The 24,150-nt window shown below is 37.8% G+C and overlaps 1 protein-coding gene across 4 annotated transcripts in view; it reads right to left on the bottom strand.

The window, feature by feature from the left end:
• Positions 1-9,147: 9,147 nt before the first annotated feature.
• The window catches only part of FLACC1 (flagellum associated containing coiled-coil domains 1), a 37,019-nt gene continuing 22,016 nt past the window's right edge, over positions 9,148-24,150 (bottom strand). The window contains exons 9-16 of one of the 4 annotated variants that reach the window (XM_036757847.1): positions 18,262-18,359; positions 17,756-17,808; positions 15,427-15,526; positions 14,745-14,848; positions 13,707-13,769; positions 12,385-12,474; positions 12,084-12,193; positions 9,148-9,553 (exon numbers count right to left, since the gene is read on the bottom strand). In XM_036757847.1, coding sequence (XP_036613742.1) covers positions 9,424-9,553; positions 12,084-12,193; positions 12,385-12,474; positions 13,707-13,769; positions 14,745-14,848; positions 15,427-15,526; positions 17,756-17,808; positions 18,262-18,359 — 748 coding nt within the window. In that variant the 3' untranslated portion in view covers positions 9,148-9,423. The remainder of the gene's footprint in view (positions 9,554-12,083; positions 12,194-12,384; positions 12,475-13,706; positions 13,770-14,744; positions 14,849-15,426; positions 15,527-17,755; positions 17,809-18,261; positions 18,360-24,150) is intronic. The other 3 variants (XM_036757848.1, XM_036757845.1, XM_036757846.1) reach the window with 3 other exon arrangements.

The raw sequence follows: 24,150 nt of genomic DNA, 5'->3' as shown, positions 1-24,150 counted from the left end.
TAAATTGTCATTTTTATTATATTAGCTCAGCCTAAGCACGAGCAACTGATATTTTTCCATTTATTTAGATCTGACTTTATTAGCGTGAAAAGTGTTTCATAGTTATGTTCATATAGGCCCTGGGTTTGTCTTGGCAAATAGACTCCCAAATATTTTATCATGTCTGCAGTAACTTTGAATGGAATTTCTCTTTCTATCTCTTGCTGTTGGGCTTTGTCAGTAACGTATAGGAATGCTGAGGATTTATGTGGGTTTATTTTATATCCTGCAACTTTTCTAAAGTTGTTTATTATTTCAAGTAGTTTTTTACTTGATTCTCTAGGATTCTCTAAATAAATCATCATATCATCTGCAAAAAGTGATAATTTAGTTTCTTCTTTTCCTATTCTAATTCCTTCAATTTCTTTTTCTTCTCTTATTGCTACAGCTAACGTTTCTAGTACCAAATTGAATAGTAGGGGTGATAATGGACATCCTTGTTTCACCCCTGATCTTATTGGGAATGCATCTAGCTTATCGCCATTACAAATAATGCTTGTTGATGGTTTTAGGTAGATGCTATTTATAATTTTAAGGAAGACTCCATTTATTCCTATGCTTTCTAGTGTTTTTAATAGGAATGGGTGTTGTATTTTGTCAAAGGCTTTTTCTGCATCTATTGAGATGATCATATGGTTTCTGCTAGTTTTGTTGTTGATATGGTCAATTATGCTAATAGTTTTCCTGATATTGAACCAGCCTTGCATTCCTGGAATAAATCCTACCCGGTCATAGTGTATTATTCTCATGATAAGTTGCTGCAATCTTTTTGCTAATATTTTATTTAAAATTTTCGCATCAATATTCATTAGAGAAATTGGTCTATAATTTTCTTTCTCTGTTTTGACTGTACCTGGTTTAGGTATTAGTACCATATTTGTGTCATAAAAAGAATTTGGTAGGACTCCTTCTTCCTCTTGTAGCTACCCCTTCAGTGGAATATTAACCATTTGAAGGAAGGAAGTTTCATTTTTGTTCTGGTATCTCCCAGGTGCCTAGCATAACACCTTGCTCATAGCTGGTGCTTAACATTTGTTGAACTGAAAATATTTATTCCAGGAACAAGAAAAGGTCAAGAATATCAAGGGAATCAATAAAAAAATGTGAAGGAAGGTTGCCTATAATTCCCAGATTTTAAACTACATTACAAAGCAGTAGTCAACAAAATCTGCTACTGTCTAAGAAAAAGGTGGATCAGTGGAATAGATGAGGTACACAATACACAGTAGTAAATAACCATAGATTTGGGGGCAAGAAGTCATGATTTGACAAAAACTGCTGGGAAAACTGGAAAGCAGTTTGGCAGAAACTAGGTATAGATTGATATCTCATACCATATGCTACAATACAGTTAGAATGGGTACATGATTTGGACATAAAGGGTGAAATCATAAGTAAATTGGGGGAGGGGGAGGGGTAGTATGGGGAAAAAAATGTACTGTCAGATCTATGAATAAGGAAAAGACTTATGACCAAACAAAAGATGGAGATGATCACAGGAGGTATAATGAATAATTGTGATTACACAAAATTAATTTATTTTTGTACAAATAAAACCAAGGCAGCCAAAATTAGAAGGAAAGCAGAAAACTGGGGAGAAGAAGAATTTTATAATACAGATTTTCTGTACTTTACAATAAACTTCTCTGATAAAGGCCTCATTTCTCAAATAGACAAGGAACTGGGCCAAATTTATTTTTTTTTTAAAAAAGATCCATTCCCCAACTGATGAATGGTCAAAGGATATGAATGGGCAGTTTTCAGAAAAAGAAATCGAGCTATCAATAGTCATAAGAAACATGCTCTAAATCTCTGTTGATTAGAGAAATGCAAACTAAAACAACTCTGAGGTACTACTTCATACCTATTAAATTGGCCAACATGACAGAAAAAGAAAATAATAAAGGTTGGAGAGGGAAAATTGGGACACTAATGCACTATCTGTGGAGTTGTCAACTCATCCAACTATTCTGGAGAACAGTTTAGAACTTTGCCCAAAGGGCTATAAAACTGTTGACCCAGCAATACCACTACTAGGTCTATATCCCAAAAAGATTAAAGAAAAGGGAGAAGGACCAATTTGTACAAAAACATTTTTAGCAGCTTTTTTTTTTGTGTTGGCAAAGAATTGGAGATGTCCATCAATTGGGCTGAACAACTTGTGATATTTGATTATGATGGAATACTATTGTGTTATGAGAAATGACAATTATTATACATTTAAAGGGAATAGCAAGTTGTACATAATAGATTTGCAATTTCAGGTGCAATCATCTTTTTTTTTTCTATTCCACTATGTTATGGAAATACTTTCATTTCTTAAGTTCAGAATAAAATAAATATATATGTTTAAAAAAAAAGGAAAGGAAAGGAAAGAGGCAGGGAAAGGTTAAGCAACTTGCCTAGAGTTGTGCAGCTGGCAGGTATCTGAGACAGGATTTATATTCAGCTCCACTTGATTCCAGATACAGTAGATAGAATATTGGAATAGGAATCTGCAAGTGCTAGTTCAGATAGGTCAATGAGAGTTGAAAGCTTTGAGGGAGCAAAGCATAGATAAGCTTATTTTGATTTTCCAACTTCTGGCTACCATAGTGGTGGGCTGCATTGAGAAGGAAAACTCTTGAGAAAAGGAGCTGAAGGAAAACCATGTCTCCATAAAGCAAGGGAGGAGTATTTCCAATGTGAAGGGAGGTGGCAACTCAGACTGCATTGCTCATTTGTCAACTATGGCCTACAATTCAAATTTAATGGCTATAGTTCTTAATTTTGACACCTTTACCTGAGTCGAAGTCTAGCCTCAGATACTTAACTAGCTGCATGACCTTGGACAAGTCATTTAGTCTCTGTTTGCCTCAATTCCTTCATCTGTAAAATAGGGAAAATAATAGCAACCTTCCTGCTGAGGTTGTTAGGATAAAATGAGATGGTATTTGTAAAGCACTCTGCAAACCTAACAGTACAATATAAATGAGAGCTATTATCTTTTATCCAATATGTACAGGCTGTTTAGAAGTAATAATTTCAATCTTATGTACTTTAAAATGACATTTTTTTGGTTTTAAAAAGTTGCTTTTTAAGTGCATTTGGTTTAGTTTTTCTATGAGTACTTGTCAGGAAAAAAAAAAGGCTCCCTACTACTTACTGATATAAATCATGGTCTAACTGCCTTAATTTTAGTCAGGCCAAATTTTTTTTCACCTAGCATTCTTTCTGTCAGAATTAGCTTCTTTCTTTTAAAATTAAGAACCAGAGGAACTAGACTTCATTGGAAAATGTTACTTTTTTCCTAATAGTTTTGTTTTCACATGAAAGGTTTTATGACTACCTCAAAATAAATGAGAAAATTCTCTATGTATTTCTTTCTCTAAAAGCTATATATTTTCATGTCAAAGTGATAATATGTCACAAACTGGCAAATATTTTTGTACACATGGGTCCTTTTCTCATTTTTATAATCTCTTTGGGATACAGACCTAGGAGTGGTATTGCTGGGTCAAAGGGTATGAACAGTTTTGAAGCTCTTTGGTCATAATTCCAAATTGCTCTCCAGAAGGTTGGATCAGTTCACAACTCCACCAACAAGGCATTAGTGTTCCAATTTTCCCACATTTTCTCCAGCATTTATCATTTTCCTGTTTTGTCATGTCAGCCAATCTGATAGGTGTGATGTGATACCTCAGAATTATTTTGATTTGCATTTCTCTAATTGTTGTGCTGAAAAAAGCAAGGGAGACCCAGATATAAATTTTGACATGGATTTATTCAAGCCTGGAGACCGTTGGGAGTAAAGACTCAAATCGAACAGCCCCGAGCAGGGTACTTAAAGGGAGGAAACACAAAGTGATTTCTGTGGAGATGGGGGCACAAACTATAGAGCAAGCTGGGGCAGGATCATTTCCGTGGAGATGGGAACACAAACTGAAGGGCGAGCTAGGGCAAGATGGAGGGTAAATGGGGGGAGGGGCAGGGCACAACATAATCAATAGTGACTTAGAGCATTTTTTTCATATGACTATAGATAGCTTTAATTTCTTCATCTGAAAACTGCCTGTTCATATCCTTTGACCATTTGTCATTTGGAGGATTGTATTCTTATAAATTTGACTCAGTTCTCTCTATATAATTTTAGAAATTGAGGCCTTAATCAGAGACACAGGTTGTAAAAATTCTTTCCCAGTTTTCTGCTTCCCTCCTAATCTTAGTTGCATTGGCTTTGTGCAAAGATGATTATTTCAATATAATTGGTTACCTTTTATCATCCCAAGCATTTTGTTTTATGTATTTAAAAACATTTTTTCTGAGAAAGGGTCCATAGGCTTCACCGGATTGCCAAAGAGACCCATGACACCAAAAAAGTTTATCAAAAAGTTACCTTAGGAATAGCATCATGGAGCTTCTGTGAGTCTACCTTCCCCCTTTACCCAATCTTCAACTGGCAACCATTCCACTGGTAATAAATCTGAGTTTAGATAGACTAGAGGCTTGGTACTCAATGCCCTTGCAGCTTGGTAGGCCCTACCAGAGCTTGGTAGCACAACATTAGAAAATCCACATTGCCTCTACACCATGGTGAGGTGAGAGGAGAATTCATGTGAATATCCATAAAGTATCTGCTTAAACACACATGCAAGGAGGGGAGAAGACAAAAATCTTAACAAAGATCTCATCTTTTTGTTCCTCTCTTTAAAAAAAAGTACAGAATGACAAACATAGTATCTTAGTCCTCTCCTGATGAGTAATATCCTCAAAACTCCCCCATTAGATTGTGAGTTCCTGGAGGGCAGGGACTTCCTTGCTTTTCTCTGTATTTTAATTGATTAGCACAGTGCCTGGTACATAATAGGTGCTTAATAAATATTTGTTTACTGACTACTTGCAGTTGCTAGTGTTCTCCTTTGGTAAATCTCTTGGATTACTTTTTATATTAAATTTTCTATGTACATTCACATGTTTTTTCCTCAATAGAATGTGCATGGGGCACATAGTAGGTACTTAATAAATTCTTGTTTGATAGATGATCAGTCATAAGGTCCTGGAATGTCAATGTGGTGACCATGTATTTCTGGCTAATATGGGAAAAATACAGGGCACATTTATTTATTTGGTGCATCTCATAAATGCACCAGACATCATCAGTAGAACTTGGTTCTGGAAGTTTCAGGGGAAATTTGTCTGTGGCAACAATTTCACCCAAGATACTGCAGTGACAGCAGAGTCAGGCATAATTACCTGTTTGAGGGATTGCAGGGAACGTGCACAGTTGAAAGAGCATTTCAGAATAGTTTGTTAAAGCATTGGTCTGATGAAACTCAAATTACCTAGACCTAAAAGACTTAGGAAACACACAGGCTACCCATTGAGACTGAGAAAATCAAATGAATAGTCTCCCCTTTTGTAACTGATTCTATTCTGTATCACCACTGACATTTTGTATCCTACCTAAGTCACAATTCTGGGTTAAGTTCAGAAATTCACAAGTTCAGCATTCTTCTCTAAGTTGGTTAAGTTTAGAAATTCAGTTTACTTGCTAATCACTGTTCTGTTGTTGTATTAAGGAAATCTGTTATCCTTGAAAGATGCAGGTAGATGCCAGGGAGTCTGATCTGTTATCTCTGCCACACCAACTGTTGTGAGACTTGATTTAGCCCTTCATTACATGAAGGAGGCTGAAAACCTGGACTGGCCTATAATAAAAAGACATTTTGGCCCACCCTGAGTTAACATACCATAATCCTTTGTGATAGCAAAGTTCTCCTGTTGGATTAAACTGACCAGAAGCATTCTTCTGTTTATGTCTGATAAAGTGAGCCTCAAGTAGCTTGCATATACTTCTACTTTTGTTTTAGTTAATCAAAGACTTAATAGGACTGTTAACTGTTTTTCTGAGTCTGACTCCAGGTATGAATATCCAGAAAGGCTGTCTGAGTCACTGATCCATGATGCCAGCAATCCTGAGGGCAAGTATGAACTGCAGGTATGATCTCATGAGAAGGTTGACAGGGCAACTGCTCCCCATGTGCTGAGGTGGGACTCTCTTGACTTGATTCCTTAACTGAAACCTGGCAGACTTTAAACCTGGCTCAATGCAGTTTGCAGTTTGACACACAGAACTTCTCCCTGGAATTGACATGAAGTTGGGGAAATATTGTTCCCATACTATAAGTTGTGTCCCTAATTTCTTAGTAGCAAATTTCTATAATCAAAGGTTTTGTAAGCACAATAACAAGTCTATTAAATAATTGATTCCGGAACATCTTAGGTTACTACACACACACACACACACACACACACACACACACACACATATGTTCCTGTATAAGTTAGTATCCTTTAATTCTTTGTAATAGTATGGAGACCATTAGATAAAGGGCTTGTGAGAATATTATTTTGTTACTCAGTTAATAGCACACTTGTCTTGTTTTGTTACAATTAGTTAACATTAAAATAAGAATGGCTTGTGGTTTATTTTGCAAGTGCCTTAAAAGAAACATGGCATGACTAGAAGTAGGAATTGTTTTATAATTTTATATGCACTGTGTTAAAAACTTAATGTATTTATCTATGTACTGGAAAGTATTATTAAGTCCTTAGTGAAATCTCATCCTCCTGGTGGGGGAATTAATAACATAAAGTATAAAAGCTGGGTTCTGATATGAATTTCTTAAACATGACAATTGTCCAAGATTCCAATTTTGAACTTCTAAGAATGATCAGGGTATAATGGTAATTTAAAATTGTGCTGAAGTCACTTGTAGGAGAATGGATGAAAGGAACCTGGTTCTGACAAGAAGAAGATGCTGAGATACTACGCTGGTGATGGCTGGAACAGGTGCCCAGACCAGGGGACTTCATCAGATGTTCCCCACCAGACAGCTATATGAGACAAGACTTCTGAATCTTAAAGGGACAATTGATTGTTCATTATTAGTTTCTTTTGGGCCTCTGTACCTGTATTTATAAAGGGGACTGTCCCCTTTTAATCTGTCAATGCATCAATTGACCTCTCCCCCTTCCCTTTCCCATATTTATTATGCCTACAAAAGGGGAGATGGAAGAGGGGAATAATTCATATGGGAAAGAAAGTGAGGAAGTATTGATTAAGTTTGAGAAAGATGTGGAAACAAAAATATTTTGATCAAAAAAGCCAGGAAGGATTGTAAAAAATGAACTGAGCTTTTGTTTCCACAGAAAATGTCATATTTCTTGGGGACGGCAGGAAAAAGAATGGATTGAAAGTTTTGGAAATGCTGATTAACTCTCCACTCCACAAGGATGTGGGTGCCTGTTTATTGAGTAACTCCTGCTTTGTACTTTAGGTAGAATCCACAACTTCAAAGGCCAAAGGAGAATTTCATTACTTTTCTTATGTTAATGATGAAGGAAGCTTAAAACATTCTGGGTTTGGCCTTTAATCAATTAAGGGAATTCATTTGAGGTGTGGAGACTCACATGGGGGTGGGGCTTAGTGAACCCTGAAATGCTGACCAATGGGGTTCAAGGCTCGAAATTAAAATCTGGTTGAATTATAAAATAGCGTTGTACCCAGTTTAAGTGTGCTTGGACCTAGGAAGAGACCTTTCTTCACAAGGGCAAAAAATAATGACGTGAAGTAAAAATCCTTTTTTTCTAAATTCACTGATGGCCAGGTGAAATTCTTGGTAAGATGATTATTTCTAACAATTAATAAATGCTTTTTGACTGACAGCAGAGCTGATGAGCCCTAGCTAATGAAGTAGCAGCATCAGGTTCTGCTCATGTTGCTCCAAAAGAACCAGGCTACTCTACATGAAGCTTTTCCTGATCCTGCTATCTTCCCTCCACCCCTCCCCACCCAATACTGTTCTACTCAAAGAAGGATGTAGGCTCCTTGAAGGCAGGGACTATTTTCTTTTTTTGTCTTTGTATTCTTAGTACTTAGCACAATTGCTTGGGATATGGCAGATGCTTAATTGAATTGAATTGGGTTGAATTAACTTTGAAGAATTCATCATATCTTCTTGTCACCACTGGAATAACACAGTAATGCCTTAGGTGAAGGGTTTTGTTTTATTTTTTCAATCTAAAATTCAAGTGTATGAAGTTATAACCAGGGCCTTGGAAGTGAGTAGCACCATAAGCATCTAATCCACTGGGAGACTTCTTCAATTCAATAGACTATTCCTATCATTAAAATTTCCTGAGTCAATCATCATGATTTTGGGCCTTGCTAATGACTGTTTGCCCAAAGTCATAAATTTCTGGATAAGAGAGGATGAGAGAAACCACAAGAACTTCTTGCCAAGCCATAGTTTATAGAATGTTGGGGTCAATCAAGAAAACATCAGAACTGAAAGGGTCTTTAGAGGTCATCTTGTCCAAGACCTACATTTCATAGATAACCTAGGACCCAGAGAAAGTCAAGTGACTTCCCCAAGGTGATCCAGAAAGTAGCAGCGCCAGAATTTTAAACTCAGGTTACTTGGCCCCTCGTTTAGCACCTACTCTATTGTACCATGCCACTCTAGATCCAGGGCTCCATTTTTTATATAAAATTTATAAATGAGATTGTTTTCCAACAAATTGATTCTGGAAAGTTAGGGTAGTATAAAAGTGTGGCATTGTCTTAAGAGCACTGGACTTGGGAGTGGGAGTTCTAAGGCCTAATTTTGGCTTTACCATTAGATGGTTGTGTTACATTGGACCAGTCTCTTTGGGCCTCATTCTCTTTATCCTGAAAATGAGGAGCACAGATTAGAACAGGGGCGGGAAAACTTTGGCCTTGAGGCCACATGTGGCCTTCTAGGTCCTCAAGTGTAACTTTTTGACTGAGTCCAAGTTTTATAGAACAAATTCTTTTATGAAGGGGATTTGTTCTGTGAAGTTTGGATTCAGTCAAAAGGCACTATTTGAGGACCTAGAGGGCCACATGTGGCCTCAAGGCTGCAGGTTCCACACCCATGGACTAGAATATTGCCAAGACCCCTTCCAATTCTAACATCTAATGATTTTGGAAGATATGATCAACCACACATTTATCTTTTTTAGCAAGAGAATGGACTTAGGGAGAGCCCCTCTCCTGGTGCATCAAGGAAGGGCAGAATGAAAAATTAATGGCATGTAAATGTTGGCTAAGGGAAAACATTCCTTGTGTTATAATCATCAAAATGTTCAGCCATACTCAGGCAGAAAATCAAATGAACAGTAAGGTTCATAGATTATCTTAAAGTGGGGATAGATGGGGAAAGAAAATCTTGGCTCGATGACATTTATGTTTCCAACAACTCTGGATAAAGTTAAGTTGTGAAAACAAAAACAAAAATACAGTAGCCCAAGAACTGAACAAGTCACAGGCAAGCCTGAAAGGAAGTTCTTCACGTGAATTCTCCAGGCCCTGGGAGACAGTCAACTTCCTTGTTCTGGGTCTACAGTTTCATTCTCAGTAAGTAAGTCATGGTAGACAAAAGATTCTTCCCTGGTATTTCTCTTGTTTCTTTCTGCCAAAAGCTCTTCATTCTTTAAGATTAGCATATGCCTGTTGGGTGAAGGAAAAGACATTATTTTAGAAATGAAACATAAGGAATGCATAGGATTCTCATGCGTAAGAGAACATGGCCCCAGCCTTTTGCCCAGGTGGGATCTTAATTATAACTGGCAATGCCCCCAGATTTAAAAAGGAATATTATTTTTGATTAAATTTTGAGAAGAGGAAATAAGTTCTCAAGCGACTATGGTGACTTGGAAACTTAAAAAAAAAATTTATTCACATCCACATCTGACAATGTATACAACATCCTGCCTTACTTGTGAGGAAACTAGGGGAGTAATATTGTTTGGGTTTTATTTTAAATAATTATTTGAATTTTAATGTTTTTATTTATATCATTGGAATGTAGCTTTACTTGAAGTATAAATGCTGGCCTGTAAAGAGTAGAAGTTCATTAGGCTGTAATAAAATCTTAATCAATGCCAGCAAGACACAAGTCACACAAAAGTTGCTCGTATGCCCTTTGACTCAGCAACATGACGAGTAGGCCTATTATACCCAACGAGATCAAAGAAAGAGGAAAAGGTCCTATACATACAAAAATTTTTATGGCAGCTCCTTTTGAATGTTAGGAAAAACTGGAAACTAAGGGGATGGCCATCACTGGGGACTGGTGGAACAAATTGTGTCATATGAATGTATTGAAATACTATTATGCTATAAGAGATGAGGGGAAAGACAATTTCAAAGAAACCTGGGAGATTTGTAAGAACTGATGCAGACTAATTTAAGCAGAACAAGAATAATTTACAACGTAATCCGAATATTGTAGAACAACAACAACAAACAATTTTGAGAGACTCAAGAGCTCTGATCAACTGTCATTCCAGAGAGAGGACTGATAAAGAGGAACACTCCCCACCTCATGACAGAGAGATGGGCTAATGGGCAGAATAAGAAGTTCATTTTGGAAGTAACCAGAATAAAACTGTTTTGCTTGACTATGCTTATATAATTCAGGAATTCTGTATTTTTTTTTCTTTTCAGTGAATGGGTGGTTGGTTGGGGGGAGACAAGAGGGAAAAAATAATAATTAATCATTGAAAATAAAAATAAAAAAAGATACTGGTTATAAATTACCTAGGAAAAAAAAAGTGGGGCTAAGAGGAGTATGATACTAGGAAGGAAATGACCAGAAGCAAAACGTAACTTCCTGATCCTGAAGGGAAGGAGAAAATAACTATCATCTAGGATTAGGAGTCTTCATTAACTGAAGAATGAACAAATTATGATATCTGAATGTAATGGAATATTATTTACCTATAAGAAATGGTGAAACAGACCATTTCAGAGCATGCTAGGTAGCAGGTGCAGAATGAAGTGAGCAGAACCAGGAGAACTATTTATAGATGGATAATATCATTGTAATGAAAAGCAACTTCAAAAGATTTAGGAACCCATAAGTGAGACGATAAACCATGTTACCAGAGGACTAATGATGAAGCATGTTCTATATCATCTGAGAGAGAGGTGATGGGCTGAAGGCCCAGAAAAAGAAACACATTTTTTGGACATGGCCACTGTATGAATTTATTTCGCTCAATGATCCTTATTTTATATAGGAGTTTCTTTTTTCTTTCTCTGAGTTTTTAATTAGGCTAAGGGGCTAGGGGGAGAAAAGAGGTGAGCAATAGAGATGTTAAAAAAAATAAAGCCACTAGAAAAAATTTAATTCATGGAAGATAATAGGAGAAAGCACAGACAAGCAGGACAGCTTTGAAAGTAACGTGTGAGATTTTATACTTTTTAAAAGTAAAGCAAATATTATGAAATGAAGATTTATGCCAGTCATATAAAGTCTATAAAGATTTATTAATTGATTACAATATGCTAGGCAATGTATTAAGAGCTGGGTAAAGAAAGAAAGGTAAAAGACAGTCCCTGTTCTCAAGGAGCTAACAGTCAGTGGGGGAAATATCATGGGAAAAACTCTTTACAAGAAAGCTGTTAATACATAGGATAAATGGAAGTTGGGATGATCAGTAACAGGGAAAGCACTAGAATTAGAGGGTGTCAGAAAGACTTTCTGTAGAAAATAGGATTTTATTGAGGATCTGAAGGAAGCTAGAGGAGCCAGGAGGTAGAGAGGAAGAGGGACAGCATTCCAAACATAGGGTACAGCCAGCAAAAATGCCCCAAGTTCAGGGATGGAGTGGTTTTATACATAATCCTCTTTTCTTGTTCTGTTCTCTATATGAAAATGCTCATTTAAAAAGAATTTAAATTCAAAATGAAGAATAAATTAACCTTTAAAAAGGGATAACAGTAATAAAATATAATTTAATGAGAATCAGGAAAATGCATGGTCTAAACTAGCAAATTTCATCTCCAAATCGGTTCTACAAACTAGCTTTAGGGAGCTTAAGTAATTTTCTCTCTTTTCCAATGGCAAAGATCCTTTCTACAACAATTTCAGACGAGCTCCCCCTTCTCCCCGCAGTGTCTCACCAAAGCCCTCCCCACTGTATCCCCAATCCCAGTGTTTCCATTCTCATTTTCCCTATGAATACACACATACCTCAGGTCTAGATTTTCCTCTGTCAGGTTCTGTATTGTATGTTTGTACTTTTCTTCAACTTCGGTAAGCTTCCGTTGGAGGAGCTGCTCCAGGTTAATTGCATGGTTTTTCTGAAAGGTATTTCAAAAGCTGACTATCCCTCCTCCCTAGGCAAGCAGCTGAGTAAGACAGCCATAGTACATCAATGGAGGCAGCCTACTGTGCTACAAATGGGTTGGACTAGATGACCTAATGTTCTCTCCAGATGTCAATCTCTCATGCTTTATTCACCTGCTATCCCCTCTCCACCACTGGAACTCACCTCTTTCTGGAGGTCCACTTGACTCTGGTATAACGATGTGTTCAGTGATTCTAAAATAAGAGACTGTGCCTGCAATTCTTCCTCCACAGCCTTTATTAGGAGAAAGAGACTCAATTCAATTCCATGTGCACTTATGGAGCACCTACTGTTTATAAAGCACTGTGCTAAGGACTGGGGAAAATGCAAAATGTATAGAAGACATTTCCTGACCTCACAGACAAACTTTTAGTCTAGTAATAGACTAAATATATTATGATTTCATGTGCTACACTTAATCCTCACATTGCCTTGTTCTCCTTGTTTTCCTGAGGTCACTAAGTGAGCTGTATACTCCCATTAGTCTATGTCTCAGCAAGGTGTGCAAATACCCTGCGATCGAAGACTCATTGGTCAGTTTTCAGCAGAAGGAGCAACACAAATCAGTTCATATGCTTGGTCATCATGAACAATTCTCTAAAACTTCTAGGATTTGTAATTTCATCAGTGCGGTCTTTCTCTCCATAGACAGAGATCACTGCTCCCCTTCTCTCCCAGAATGAACAGATGGTTTTGGTGAATTACATTGGCAAAACAAAAAATCATCACTTGACTTTCAAGCTTTTGGTGACAAACCTTAAAAATCACATAATTGGCCAAGAAACTTCAGAACCCCTTGAGAGACTAATGTCTTCGCCATATCGTGCAGTGCAGGTTGAAAGTCGAAGCAGTGTTGGTGTAGTGGAAAGAATGCTGGATTTGGAATCAGTTTCCCTAGGTTCAAGTCATGGCTCTGCTACTAATGTCTGTGTTATAACCATGGGCAAACCACTTAATCTCTCTAGTATCAATTTTGTCATTTGTCAAATGAGAGGTTTGGACTGAACGAGTTCTGATGTCCCTTCCAGCTCCGATGAAGTATAAACTGGGCTTGAGCAGAGATCTGGCAATGGCAGTGGGGAGGATTTTTCCCTCAAGGAGGCCTTCACATGATATATGATTGCAATGTATGGAGCTCAAAGGTAGAACTGGGTAGTGTAGTGATGGTTAAAGTACATGTCCTTGTTTGAATTTAGTGGAGCTGGAGAACAAGCTCTAGCTCAAACTGGTCTACAAAAGTCATACATTAAGCTGATTTATAACTAACATACACAAGAATAGTCCTGGGTCTAAAAGGACACTAAAGGCTTTGTTGGGTAACAAGTTCTAAAATCCCCAGAAAGCTTGGCTGTGGTCCATTGATTTCAATGCTTTGAGGAACGGCATTAATGAGTCAATCTCCTTTGGTTCATTTTTTCATTTTGCTTATTTGTTAGCAGAAATCCCAAAGGAAAAAAAAATCTTACCTCCTTGGCCTTCTGCAGCTCTTCCAAATTCAACATATCAATTTCATGTTGTTTTATGAATGCCTGAAAGCAATATTATATTAAAGGTGAATCTTATGTAATTTCTATTTCAGATCTAGCACCACGATGCAGTGAAAGGAGCACTGTATTTTGGCATCCAAGGACCTGGATTCAAATTCCAGTTCTGTGACCTCACTCGAGTCACTTAAGCTCCATGGACCTCAGTTTCCTCATCTGTAAGATGGAAGGAGGTTCTCTAAAGTCCCATTCAATTCTGTGACCATATGTTCCACAAGACTAAATCAAAACCACAGGAAACACAAAGGAACGTATGTCCCATTCACGAAGATAAAACAAAAACAAGAGAAAGATCTACAACCCATCCCCCTCCCCAATCTAGCATATGAGAGTTAAGAGAAGAGAGAAGAAAAAGGACAGAAAGAAAGGAAAGAAGAAAAGAAAGAAGGAAGGAACGCAGGGAAGGAGGGAGGGAAGGAGGAAGGGAAGAAAGAGACAGAATAGAATTGCCATCTAAGTTGTAAGTTACAGTCACAGACATGGTAAGAACTAACTCTTCAAGTCATGGATTGTTACAAAGCCCTTTGTTTTCTATAATGTATGGAGGTATTTAATGTATTTAACGTATTTAAGGTATTTAACGTATTTAAGGTATTTAACGTATTTAAGGTATCACATGCTGTCTTTGGAAAGAGGATTTTGGGCCCCTTGGAACATTCAGTAGAATAGTTGTTACAGAATCTTAATCAATACAATGACCAGGCATGATATAACAAAATGTTTGTAAAGCGCTTTGCAAACCATAAAGTGCTACATAAATGCTAGCTATTGCAATACTGTGAACCAGGTACCTTGGCCCCCCGATTCATTTAATAACTCAATTTAAATTCAAGTTGCCTCTAAAAAACCACTAGCTGTTAAATATGACATCTGCGAGTCATTTGAAGGCACACAATGTTATTTCTTGCCTTTAAAAGCTGACAGCGGATCTATGATTGTTCATTCCTCTGGGGGAATTACCTCTTTCTCCTCATTGAACTTTTCACAGGCTTGAATATGGAGTTCCTCTATTCTTCTTTTTTCTTCCTCTACATCCACCTCAAACTTCTTTGTTAGTCTGTATTCTGTGGAGAATCCGAGAATAAAGCATGTGTGTATATATGTGTACTGTCATAAGTATTTCTGTGATTGAAAGAAAGACACAAGGAGGAAAACACAAAATACTCAGTAACATAAGAAATGGTTGCCTGGGTCAAACTAATGGCTCACCCACACATTTTCACAATTATGTACTAATAGTACAGTTACTATGATTGGGGGGATCCACAAATTTTTTTATGTTAAAGGGATCCTCATAGTAAAAAACAAGTTGCAAACTACTGGATTATATTATTGTTCTAAAAAAATAAAAATGGAAACGAATGGGACATACTGTGACTCTGACAAATTCATTAGGAGGAGTGAGGCTGGTGACTTTGCACAGATCTCCCTCACTTAAATCCAATTCACTTGCATGTCACAGCATCACCTCCTCATGGTCCTCTTCAAGAATGAAGGACAAATGACAACAACAAATGAATGCACAAGGAACTGGTTTAGAGTTAGGCCACAGTCCTTCCATTCTAATCTTTCCACTTGATTGTATTTCCTTTCAATAAATCTGGGTCATCCATATGCCTAAAACACTTCAAGATTCTCTTACTTTGCTGTAATAGGATTTTTTCTCGTTCCGTTTTCTCATTCTTCTCCCATTCAACCTTCCTCCTCGACCACTTCTCCTCCATTTCATCTGAGATACTGTCCTAGGGCAACACAGAGGACCATAAAATCTATGGACATTGTGGTCTTACAAATCAAGAATGCTCACGAGAAGGGAAGGGAGAGACTTTAAAAAATATTTTCCTAAAATCACATGGTGGTATTGAAATGGAAGAGTGGGATGTAGAGAGTTGATGGTGCCTGTCCAAGTAGTGTTCTCTATTGCAAAGCCCCACACCACCCTCACTGTTAAGTTGTCTAGACAAAGACAGTGAAGTACAGGAAAATGGAAATGACAGGAAATAAACTTCAACATCTTTCCAGCTTTGGTCTTTGGAATATTTAAAGAATGCGTTCAAGAAAGAAAAAAAGGATATGTTTATGCTATTATGTTAGCAAAGAAAGAGAAAGTTGGTCTTTTTTTTTTGTTACCCCTATGCTTAAGGGTTCTGCTGGAATTGTGAATCAGGTGAAAATCCCATTGGACCATCTAAGAGATAGGTAAAAAGGCCCATTAGTCAGTGTTTTTTGTTTGATTGTTAATTTTTTTAGGAAATAATGGCATGTTCTTCAAAAGAAGAAAAATCAAATAGAGCTGGGTTTCTTAACCTGGGGTCTGTGAACTAAAATTTTTTTCATAACTGTGTTTCAATATAATTTGTTTCCTTTGTAGTCCTGTATATTTTATTTTATGCACTTAAAAATAGTATTCTGAAAAAGGGGTCCATGGGCTTCAACCAGACTGCCAAAGGGATCCATGTAAAGATGTGTTAGAACCAGCTTAAACTAGCCTGAGAGCTGATTGTTAAATTTTCAGTGTTAGTATTTACACATTAGAAATCAAGAAACTCCACATAAAAACCACTGCTTGATTTGTTTCGTAGATCATCTATACTGAAGAAAGTGATGGAGATGATGTCAATAATGCAGATTAAACTTAAAAGTGTGCTATACACACATTTCCCCTTGCCCACCCCCAGAGCCAGCGATTAAGCATTGATCAGCACACCACTGGGTCCATCATACAAAAGAAGTTAAGAACCCCTCAAATAGAAGTAGTAGAATATTGTGGAAAAAGTGCTGGGCTTGGTGTCAGAAGACCTGGGTTCAAATCCTGGCCCTGACGCTTACTAGCTACGTGAGCTGGAGCAAATCACTTTACCTTAGTGAACATTAGTTTCCTCATCTGTAAAATGGGACTAGTGGCACATGTACTTCCTCCTTCAAAGTGGGTGTGAGGAAGGTGCTCTGAAAACAACAAAGCCCCATGGGAATGAATGTCGGCTCTTCGTGACTACTTCATGGGGACCCGAGGAGACTTCAGACATGATGCCAGCCCTTACTGCTTTGCTCCAAGTCCCTTGGTAGCAGCCATTCTGCTCTTGAGCTAGCTGCGCAAGGATGGAAATGGCAGCTGTTTGGGGTCATGGAAAATGGAATTCTCTTGGACAAGGCAGCGGCTGCCCTAGAAATGCTCCCTGGTGCCTGTTGGGGATTTGAGCACTTTTCTTCCCTCTGTCTCCTGGGCATTCAGATGACTCTTCTGCTGGGGAAACCTCCTGGGAAACCCTCAAAAGTCCTTTCATTGACTTTTAGCACCTTTCAGAAAAAATTTGCCTCTCACACAAATGTACAGCTAAAAGCATGTCCAGACTCTCTCTGTCTCTGTCTTTCTCTCCACACACACATCCACATCTATACACACACGAACATGGCAGTGCTCCCAAAAGTAGGATTCAAAAGTGGTGACAGTATGTTAGCTCAATTTCTTTCCCTCCCTTTGGCAGGGGCTCATAAGCATTGAATAAATGAATGAACAAATTAATGAACCAATGAACACAAATACTCAATTTTTTTTTTTTAAAAGAATAAACACTGACACTTCAACCTGCTCAACTTGCTTTACTGGCCTGAGGAAACATATACTTCCCTGTTTCCATAGGCGTTTACCCAAAAAAACTGAGAATAAAAAATAAGCCTGGGAGAATCACTGTATACACAAGCAGCTCCACCAATCTATTAACAGTGTTAGTGAGCAACCAGTAGTGAACTGTTCCATTCAATTTAATTAAAAGCTCTGTACCAGTCCCTCTTTGCTGGAGTGGACATCCCCACACCACCTCTTTGCTGCCCTGTCTCCCCAGGAGTTATTTTCCATCCCATTCCCCCATTTGGATTGTTTCACCATGGATGATCTGCCAGGAAATGAAGTCTGGAGTTGGTGGCCCAGCTTCCCTTATGCTTGAAAAGGGTTCAAAGTAACTAGAACTCACCTGGTACATTCGGAACATATTCTTCAAATACTTGTACTCCTTCACCATACTCTCTAGACAAGAGGAAATAAACAAATAGTCATCACTACTGCATAAGACTCCATCGCATGGTGAATAATGATGACTACTACCGCATATACACATAGGACTTTTACATTTTCCAAAATACTTTCAAACACATTATTATTATTTATTTTTTTTGCTCCTCACAATAGCCTTGAGGAGTAGGTAGGAAAGAGATTCTTATGTGCAATCCCAGCTACAGAGTGGAGAAGCTGGGATTTGATAATTAGGCTTTTCTGATTCCCCATCTTGTTAGAAATGCTGATGAGTGGATTTTCCTCCTGTTAGTCATCATCTCTACAGTATGTTTCCTTTTCTAAGCTTTAGGAAGAATCCCAGGAAAAACCTAGCAGACGCTTTCCAATTAACCTGTGTTCCCTGCCATGCTCACTGGGCTTCCTCTACATTACAGAAGCAGCAGTCTGCCCAGATTGTGGCCATACCTAGCTTTCCTTGGGCGACACTCTTCTCTGTCTTCATGGTTGTTTTATACTTTTCCTCCAAAGCAGCCAGTTCTTTATCATGAGCCTCCTTGAGTTCTCTGTAGAGTCACCACAGGAGAAAAATTCGTCAATAAAAGGATGTCTGAATATAGCTAGCTTTTTCTCACTCACCAGTGCTAGAAAGATATGGCGGCCACAGGGAGCCCTGCTAAGGCCCTACCTTGACTAAAGTTCAACCCTAACCCTAATTCTAGCCCTAACCCTAACAGAGGGTCGGAGGGGTAGATATCTCAGAATCTTAGAATGTTCTCCAAGGGCCCTGTAGGCATATCCATACTCTAACCTTGAGAAGATCTGACACTTTGAACTGACAACTATGTTAAACACATCTGGTGGGCCAGTTGTTTACAAGTCTTTTGCTTGCAGAACCTATAGCCAGCCTCGAGATTCTCAAGATTCCCACAGCTTGCTGAGAGTTCCCTTCTTTGCCACTCATAATGCCAGCAATTTTTTAGATAAGGGGTCTCAAAACTTTTTTGACTATATACCCTATAAGTAAACATTTTTGAGCCTATATTTCCAATATGTGTATATTTATCTATTTATAATGTATATAAGTGGCAGAGTGGATAGAGCATCTGGGCCTGGAGTCAGGAAGACCTGAATTCAGACCCAGCCGCAGACTCTTACTAGCTTTGGGAACCTGGGCAAATCACTTAACCCTGTTTGTTTCAGTTTTCTCATCTGCAAAATGAGCCGGAGAAGGAAATGGCGAGCCATTCCAGTATCTTTGCCAAGAAAACCTCAAAAAGGAGACACAAAGAGTTGGACACAATTGAAAATGACTAAACAACACAACAATGATTGAAATGGTAGTAGTTATTTGCATTATGACACTTACACAAGAATATAATTTAATAAATGTTGATATAAAAATGAAATCATGTTGATTCTAGTGTCAATAGGAAGCCACTGGAGCTTGCTGAGTTGGAGAGTGACATTTTTGGAAGATCACTTTGGCAGCTTTGGGGAGGATTAGAGAGGAGAGGAGCTGGAGAGAGGCAGACCAATTAGGAGGCTATTACAATAATCCAGGGGAGAGATGATAAGGGATTGAGCTAGGGTGGTAGCTGTATGTATAAGCAGAAGGCAATGCATGGGAGAGTGATTGTGGAAGTAAAGACAACAAGATTTGACAACTGATTGGGTGTGTAAGGTGAGTAAGGAATAGAGAATGACCTTAAGGTTGCAAACCTGGGTGGCTAGAAGGATGGCAATGCTCTCTATCATAATAGAGTTCAAAAGAAGGATGGGGAGGTGGAACCAAGATGGTGGAGTAGAGGAAGCATTTTAGCTGAATTTTCTTAACATTACCCTCCAAACAACTTTAAAATAATGTGTTAAATCAAATCCAGGAGTGGCATAACAAAAAAAAAAAAAGGCTGGCATGAGACATTTTTTCCAGCCCAGGACAATTTAGGAGGTTGGAAGGAGAGGTCTAAGGTAGAGGCTGGCGTACCAGGAGGCCTCTGCATCAGCTGTGGGTTTTGGAGGCAGTGGTGGTGGCAGCAGCAGCAACAGCAGCAGCAAAGACAGTGCCAGGAACTTTTACCACACAGACGTGGATGCCATGTGGCAACTCCACTGCCCATCAGTAAGTTCTGGGTTGTAGTTTCAAGGCAGGAAAGAGTATTGGCGCTTGTGGACACAAGGGAACAGGGGTCATTCCTGGGCCACACTTCTCCCCAGATCACACCACCTTTGAAGCACGGAAAACTTAAGACTGCCAGAACTAGCTGTGAAAAGAGCAAGGTGAAAAAACCTGAAGCCTGGGACTGTGACCTCTCCCCTCACCTCTACCTCTATCCAGAGGTGAGCAGAGCCCAACTCTAACATTAAGTTCCTAAAGAAGTAGGCTGCAAACAACAAGTAAACAATAACAAAAGAACCCGACCATAAAAAGTCTCTGTGGTGACAGGGTAGCTCAAGATACAAACTCAGAAGACAATACTATGAAAATAAGCAAAGCCTCAATGAAAGATGAAGATTGGACACACGCCCAACAAGAATTCTTAGAAGAGCTAAAGAAAGAGATCAAAAAAGAGCAAAAAATGATTTAAAAATCAAATAAGAGCAATAGAGGAAAAATTGGGAAAGAAAATGAGAGCAATGGAAGAAGATTAAGAAAATAAAATTAACAGCTTGGTTATAAAATAAATTCACATAAATCATCAGCATGTCAGTATATTCCCAGTAAAGCCTAGCAGGAAGAGATAGGAAAGAGAAATTTCATTTAAAGTAACTGCAGAAAGTATAAAATTCTTGAGAGTTTGCCTGTCAAGATACACAAGAACTATATGAACACGATTACAAGACACTTTTCACACAAATCATGAAAGAGGTAAACAATTGGAGAAATATTGATTGCTTATGGGGAGGCCAAGTCAATATAACAACATGATAATTCTATTTAAATCAACTTACTTATTCAGTGCCAATGCTTATCAAAGTACCAAAGAATTATTTTTGGATCTAGGAAAAAATTAACAAAATTCATCTGGAAGAAGAAATGGTCAAGATTATCAAGAGAATCAATGAAAATAAAAAGTGAAGGAAAGCTGCTTAGCAGTACCAGATTTGAAAATCATAAAAACAACCTGATACTGGTTAAGAAAGAGAGGGGTGGATCACTGGAATAGTACACAGTAGTAAATGGTCATAGTAATATAATGTTTGATAAACTCATAGATCCAAGAACTCACCATTTGACAAAAATTTCTGGGAAAACTGAAAAGTGGTCTGGCAGTAAACAGGATAGATCAGTATCTCACAAAATATACCAAGATAAGGGCAAAATTGGTTTATAATTTAGACATAAAGGGTTTTATAATAAGCAAATTAGTGGAGCATGGAAAAATGTACCCACCACATCTACGGATAAAGGAAGAGTTTAAAACCAAACAAGAGGTAGAGAGGATCATGGGAGGTAAAATGGATAATTTCGATTACATGAAATTAAAAAATTTTTGCTCAAATAAAACTAATGCAGCCAAAATTAGAAGGAAAGTAGGAAACTGGGGGTGGGGGAGATTTTATAGAAAGTTTCTCAAATATATAGAGAATGGAGCCAGATTTATAAAATAACAGCCATTCCCCTCAACTGATAAATGTTAAAAGGATATGAACAGGCATTTTTCAGAAGAAGAAATCAAAGCTATCTATAGTCATATAAAAAAATGCTCTAAATCACCATTGATTTGTAAAGCCAATCAGTAAGTAAAAGATCTTTCCCACCCATTGAATAGGCTTCAGGTGGGGCCAACAAAGGGAGGCCTGATTAGGGACAGGCCCACACCCTTTCACTAACTATGTACGAGGCCCCAGGCTAGTTAGTAAACTAGTTAGCTAGTTTTTGAGAGGCATGAAGCCCTCAGGGCCCTAAGGGGAGTTGCTAAGACTAGACCCAATGGTATGTGTGCTGAGTTCTAGTCAATCAGATGACAGCTAGGACTGTAAGAGAGCCCAGAACTGGGAGCAGCAGAGCAGAGAGCCAGCATCAAGAGTGCAGAAGGGAGAGTGCTGAACAAGAGAGAGTTGCAGAGATCAAAGAACTCAGAGTCAGCAGAGTGGCAGGAGAGAGTGCTGGGCGGAAAGTTAGGATTTGTGAGTGATCTTTTTATAAGAAGGCCCTAGCATCAAGAGGAAGCTACAGTATAGCTTGGTTCCTTGCAATAATATTTTGTTATAATTTCCTTGTTACTAGAGTGAGGTGGGCTTATCAGTTTTGGAATATGATTGCTACAATATCAAATTGGGGCATTGGTCCTTGGATCTGATGCTCTGGAGTCTAAATAAATGTTATACTTCCTCTGCCTTCTACCTAGAGAATTCCTTATACTTTGCAATTCCAAACCACTCAGGCATGTCCATGGCCCTCTCGGAGGTCATGAATTTTGCCTTACTACTATATGATTAGAGAAAAGCAAATTAAAACAGCTCTGAGGTACCACTTCATATCTATCAGAATGGCTAACATGACAAAAGAGGAAAAGGACAAATGCTGGAGAGGAAATGGGAAAATAGGTATATTAATGCACTCTTGGTGGAGTTGTGAACTGGTCCAACTATTCTGGAGAGCAATTTGGAACTATGCTCAAAGAGTTTTAAAACTATGCACACCCTTGACCCAGCAATAACTACTACTAAGTACATATCCCAAAGAGATCAAAGAAAAGGGAAGAGGACCCATATGTACAAACATATTTATAGCAGCTTTTTTTTGGTGAAAAAGAATTGGAAATTGAGGGGATACCCATCAATTGGGGTACAACTGAACAATTTGTGGTAGATAATTGTGATGAAATACTACTGTGCTATTAGAAATGATGAGCAGGATTGTTTTGGAAAAACCTGGGAAGACTTATATGAACAGAAAGTGAAGTATGCAGAACTAGTAGAATGTTGTACACAGTAACAGCAATGTTATAATGATAATCAACTGTGAAAGACATCTATTTGGATAAAGAAAATCATCCATGACAATTCCAAAGGACTCAATGAAAAATGTCATCTACCTTCAGAGAACTGATGAACTCTGAGTGCAGAATGAAGCATATTTTTTTCAGTTTATTTTTCTTGTTTTTTTTTGCAACATGGCTAATATGGAAAATAGATTTTTGCATGACTTCACATATATAATAGGTTTCATATTGCTTGCCTTCTCAATGGGTAGGGGAGGAGCTAGAAAAGGGCAAAGAATTTCGAAATCAAAAAAATGAATGTTTTAAAAAAAATACTGTTGTCTTGGTGCAAGTGTTTGGAACATGAGAGGACAAAGATATGGAGACCAACAAGATAAAAGTCTAATTTGTCAAGAATGGAAATTACTAATAGGATCCTCTGGCATTGCCATAAGAATGAAACTTTGTCCGATTATACTGGGCAAAGGGAGGGCTGAACACTTAGGAATATATTTTCTATGATAGTTTGTATTAACAACCAAAGATTAAACATTAAATCCATAAATCTACATGCACAATTAAAATTATAATTCCTTAAGTTAATTTTCATCTTGATTTACCACAGTTAAAAAAAAGACTCCCACTTTTTTCCTATTTGTTTAAGTTAGGTTATAGCTCCCAAAAGGCCAGTTATCAAATTCATTTGAGAAGAGCTTCTCAGATAATTATCATTAAGCAATCTTTGCAAAGCTAGAGTTTTCTTAGCCTTCCTATTCCCAAATTCATCATTTTGGTTTAAATTTTAATGGACCAATAAGCACAAAACTGAAGCAGCTTAAGCCCTAATGGTACATACACTATAGTTGCAAAAGCTGGGAAAGTGATAGATCATAACTATGATATAAGAATCAAATAAGATGATGTTTGTGAAACTTCTTTAAAATTTTTTTTATTGTGAACTTAAAAATAATCATTAAACACAAATATTTAAATATGCAGAGAACCTGAAAGAAGAAAGTCTAAGAAACTGTGGATTTCTGTTACATAGTTTATTTTTTAAAGGCACATACATACATATGTAAAACACTAGGTAATGATACAATTAATCTATTTGTTTGCATCACCTACCGCATTTTGTTTTCTTCTGAGTATTTTTTCCTGAAAGATATTTTGTTGATGATCTTTCCTTACCCACCAGCCTACCATGACTTTCAGCCCATAGATCTCTCTTTATATAGGTATGAGTTTAGATGATTTTAGGTTATAGTGTGTTTACGTTTTTTGAAAAGTTTGTGTTCAAATGGAATACTATTGCCCCATAAGAAATGATTAACAGGCAGACTTGAGAAAAACCTGGAAAGACTTACTTGAACTGATGTTGAGTGAAGTGAGCAGAACCAGGAGAACATTGTACACAGTAACAACAACG

This window comes from Trichosurus vulpecula, chromosome 4, assembly GCF_011100635.1.
Source record: "Trichosurus vulpecula isolate mTriVul1 chromosome 4, mTriVul1.pri, whole genome shotgun sequence".
Classification (NCBI taxonomy): domain Eukaryota; kingdom Metazoa; phylum Chordata; class Mammalia; order Diprotodontia; family Phalangeridae; genus Trichosurus; species Trichosurus vulpecula.
This window is presented reverse-complemented; position numbering and strand designations above follow the sequence as displayed.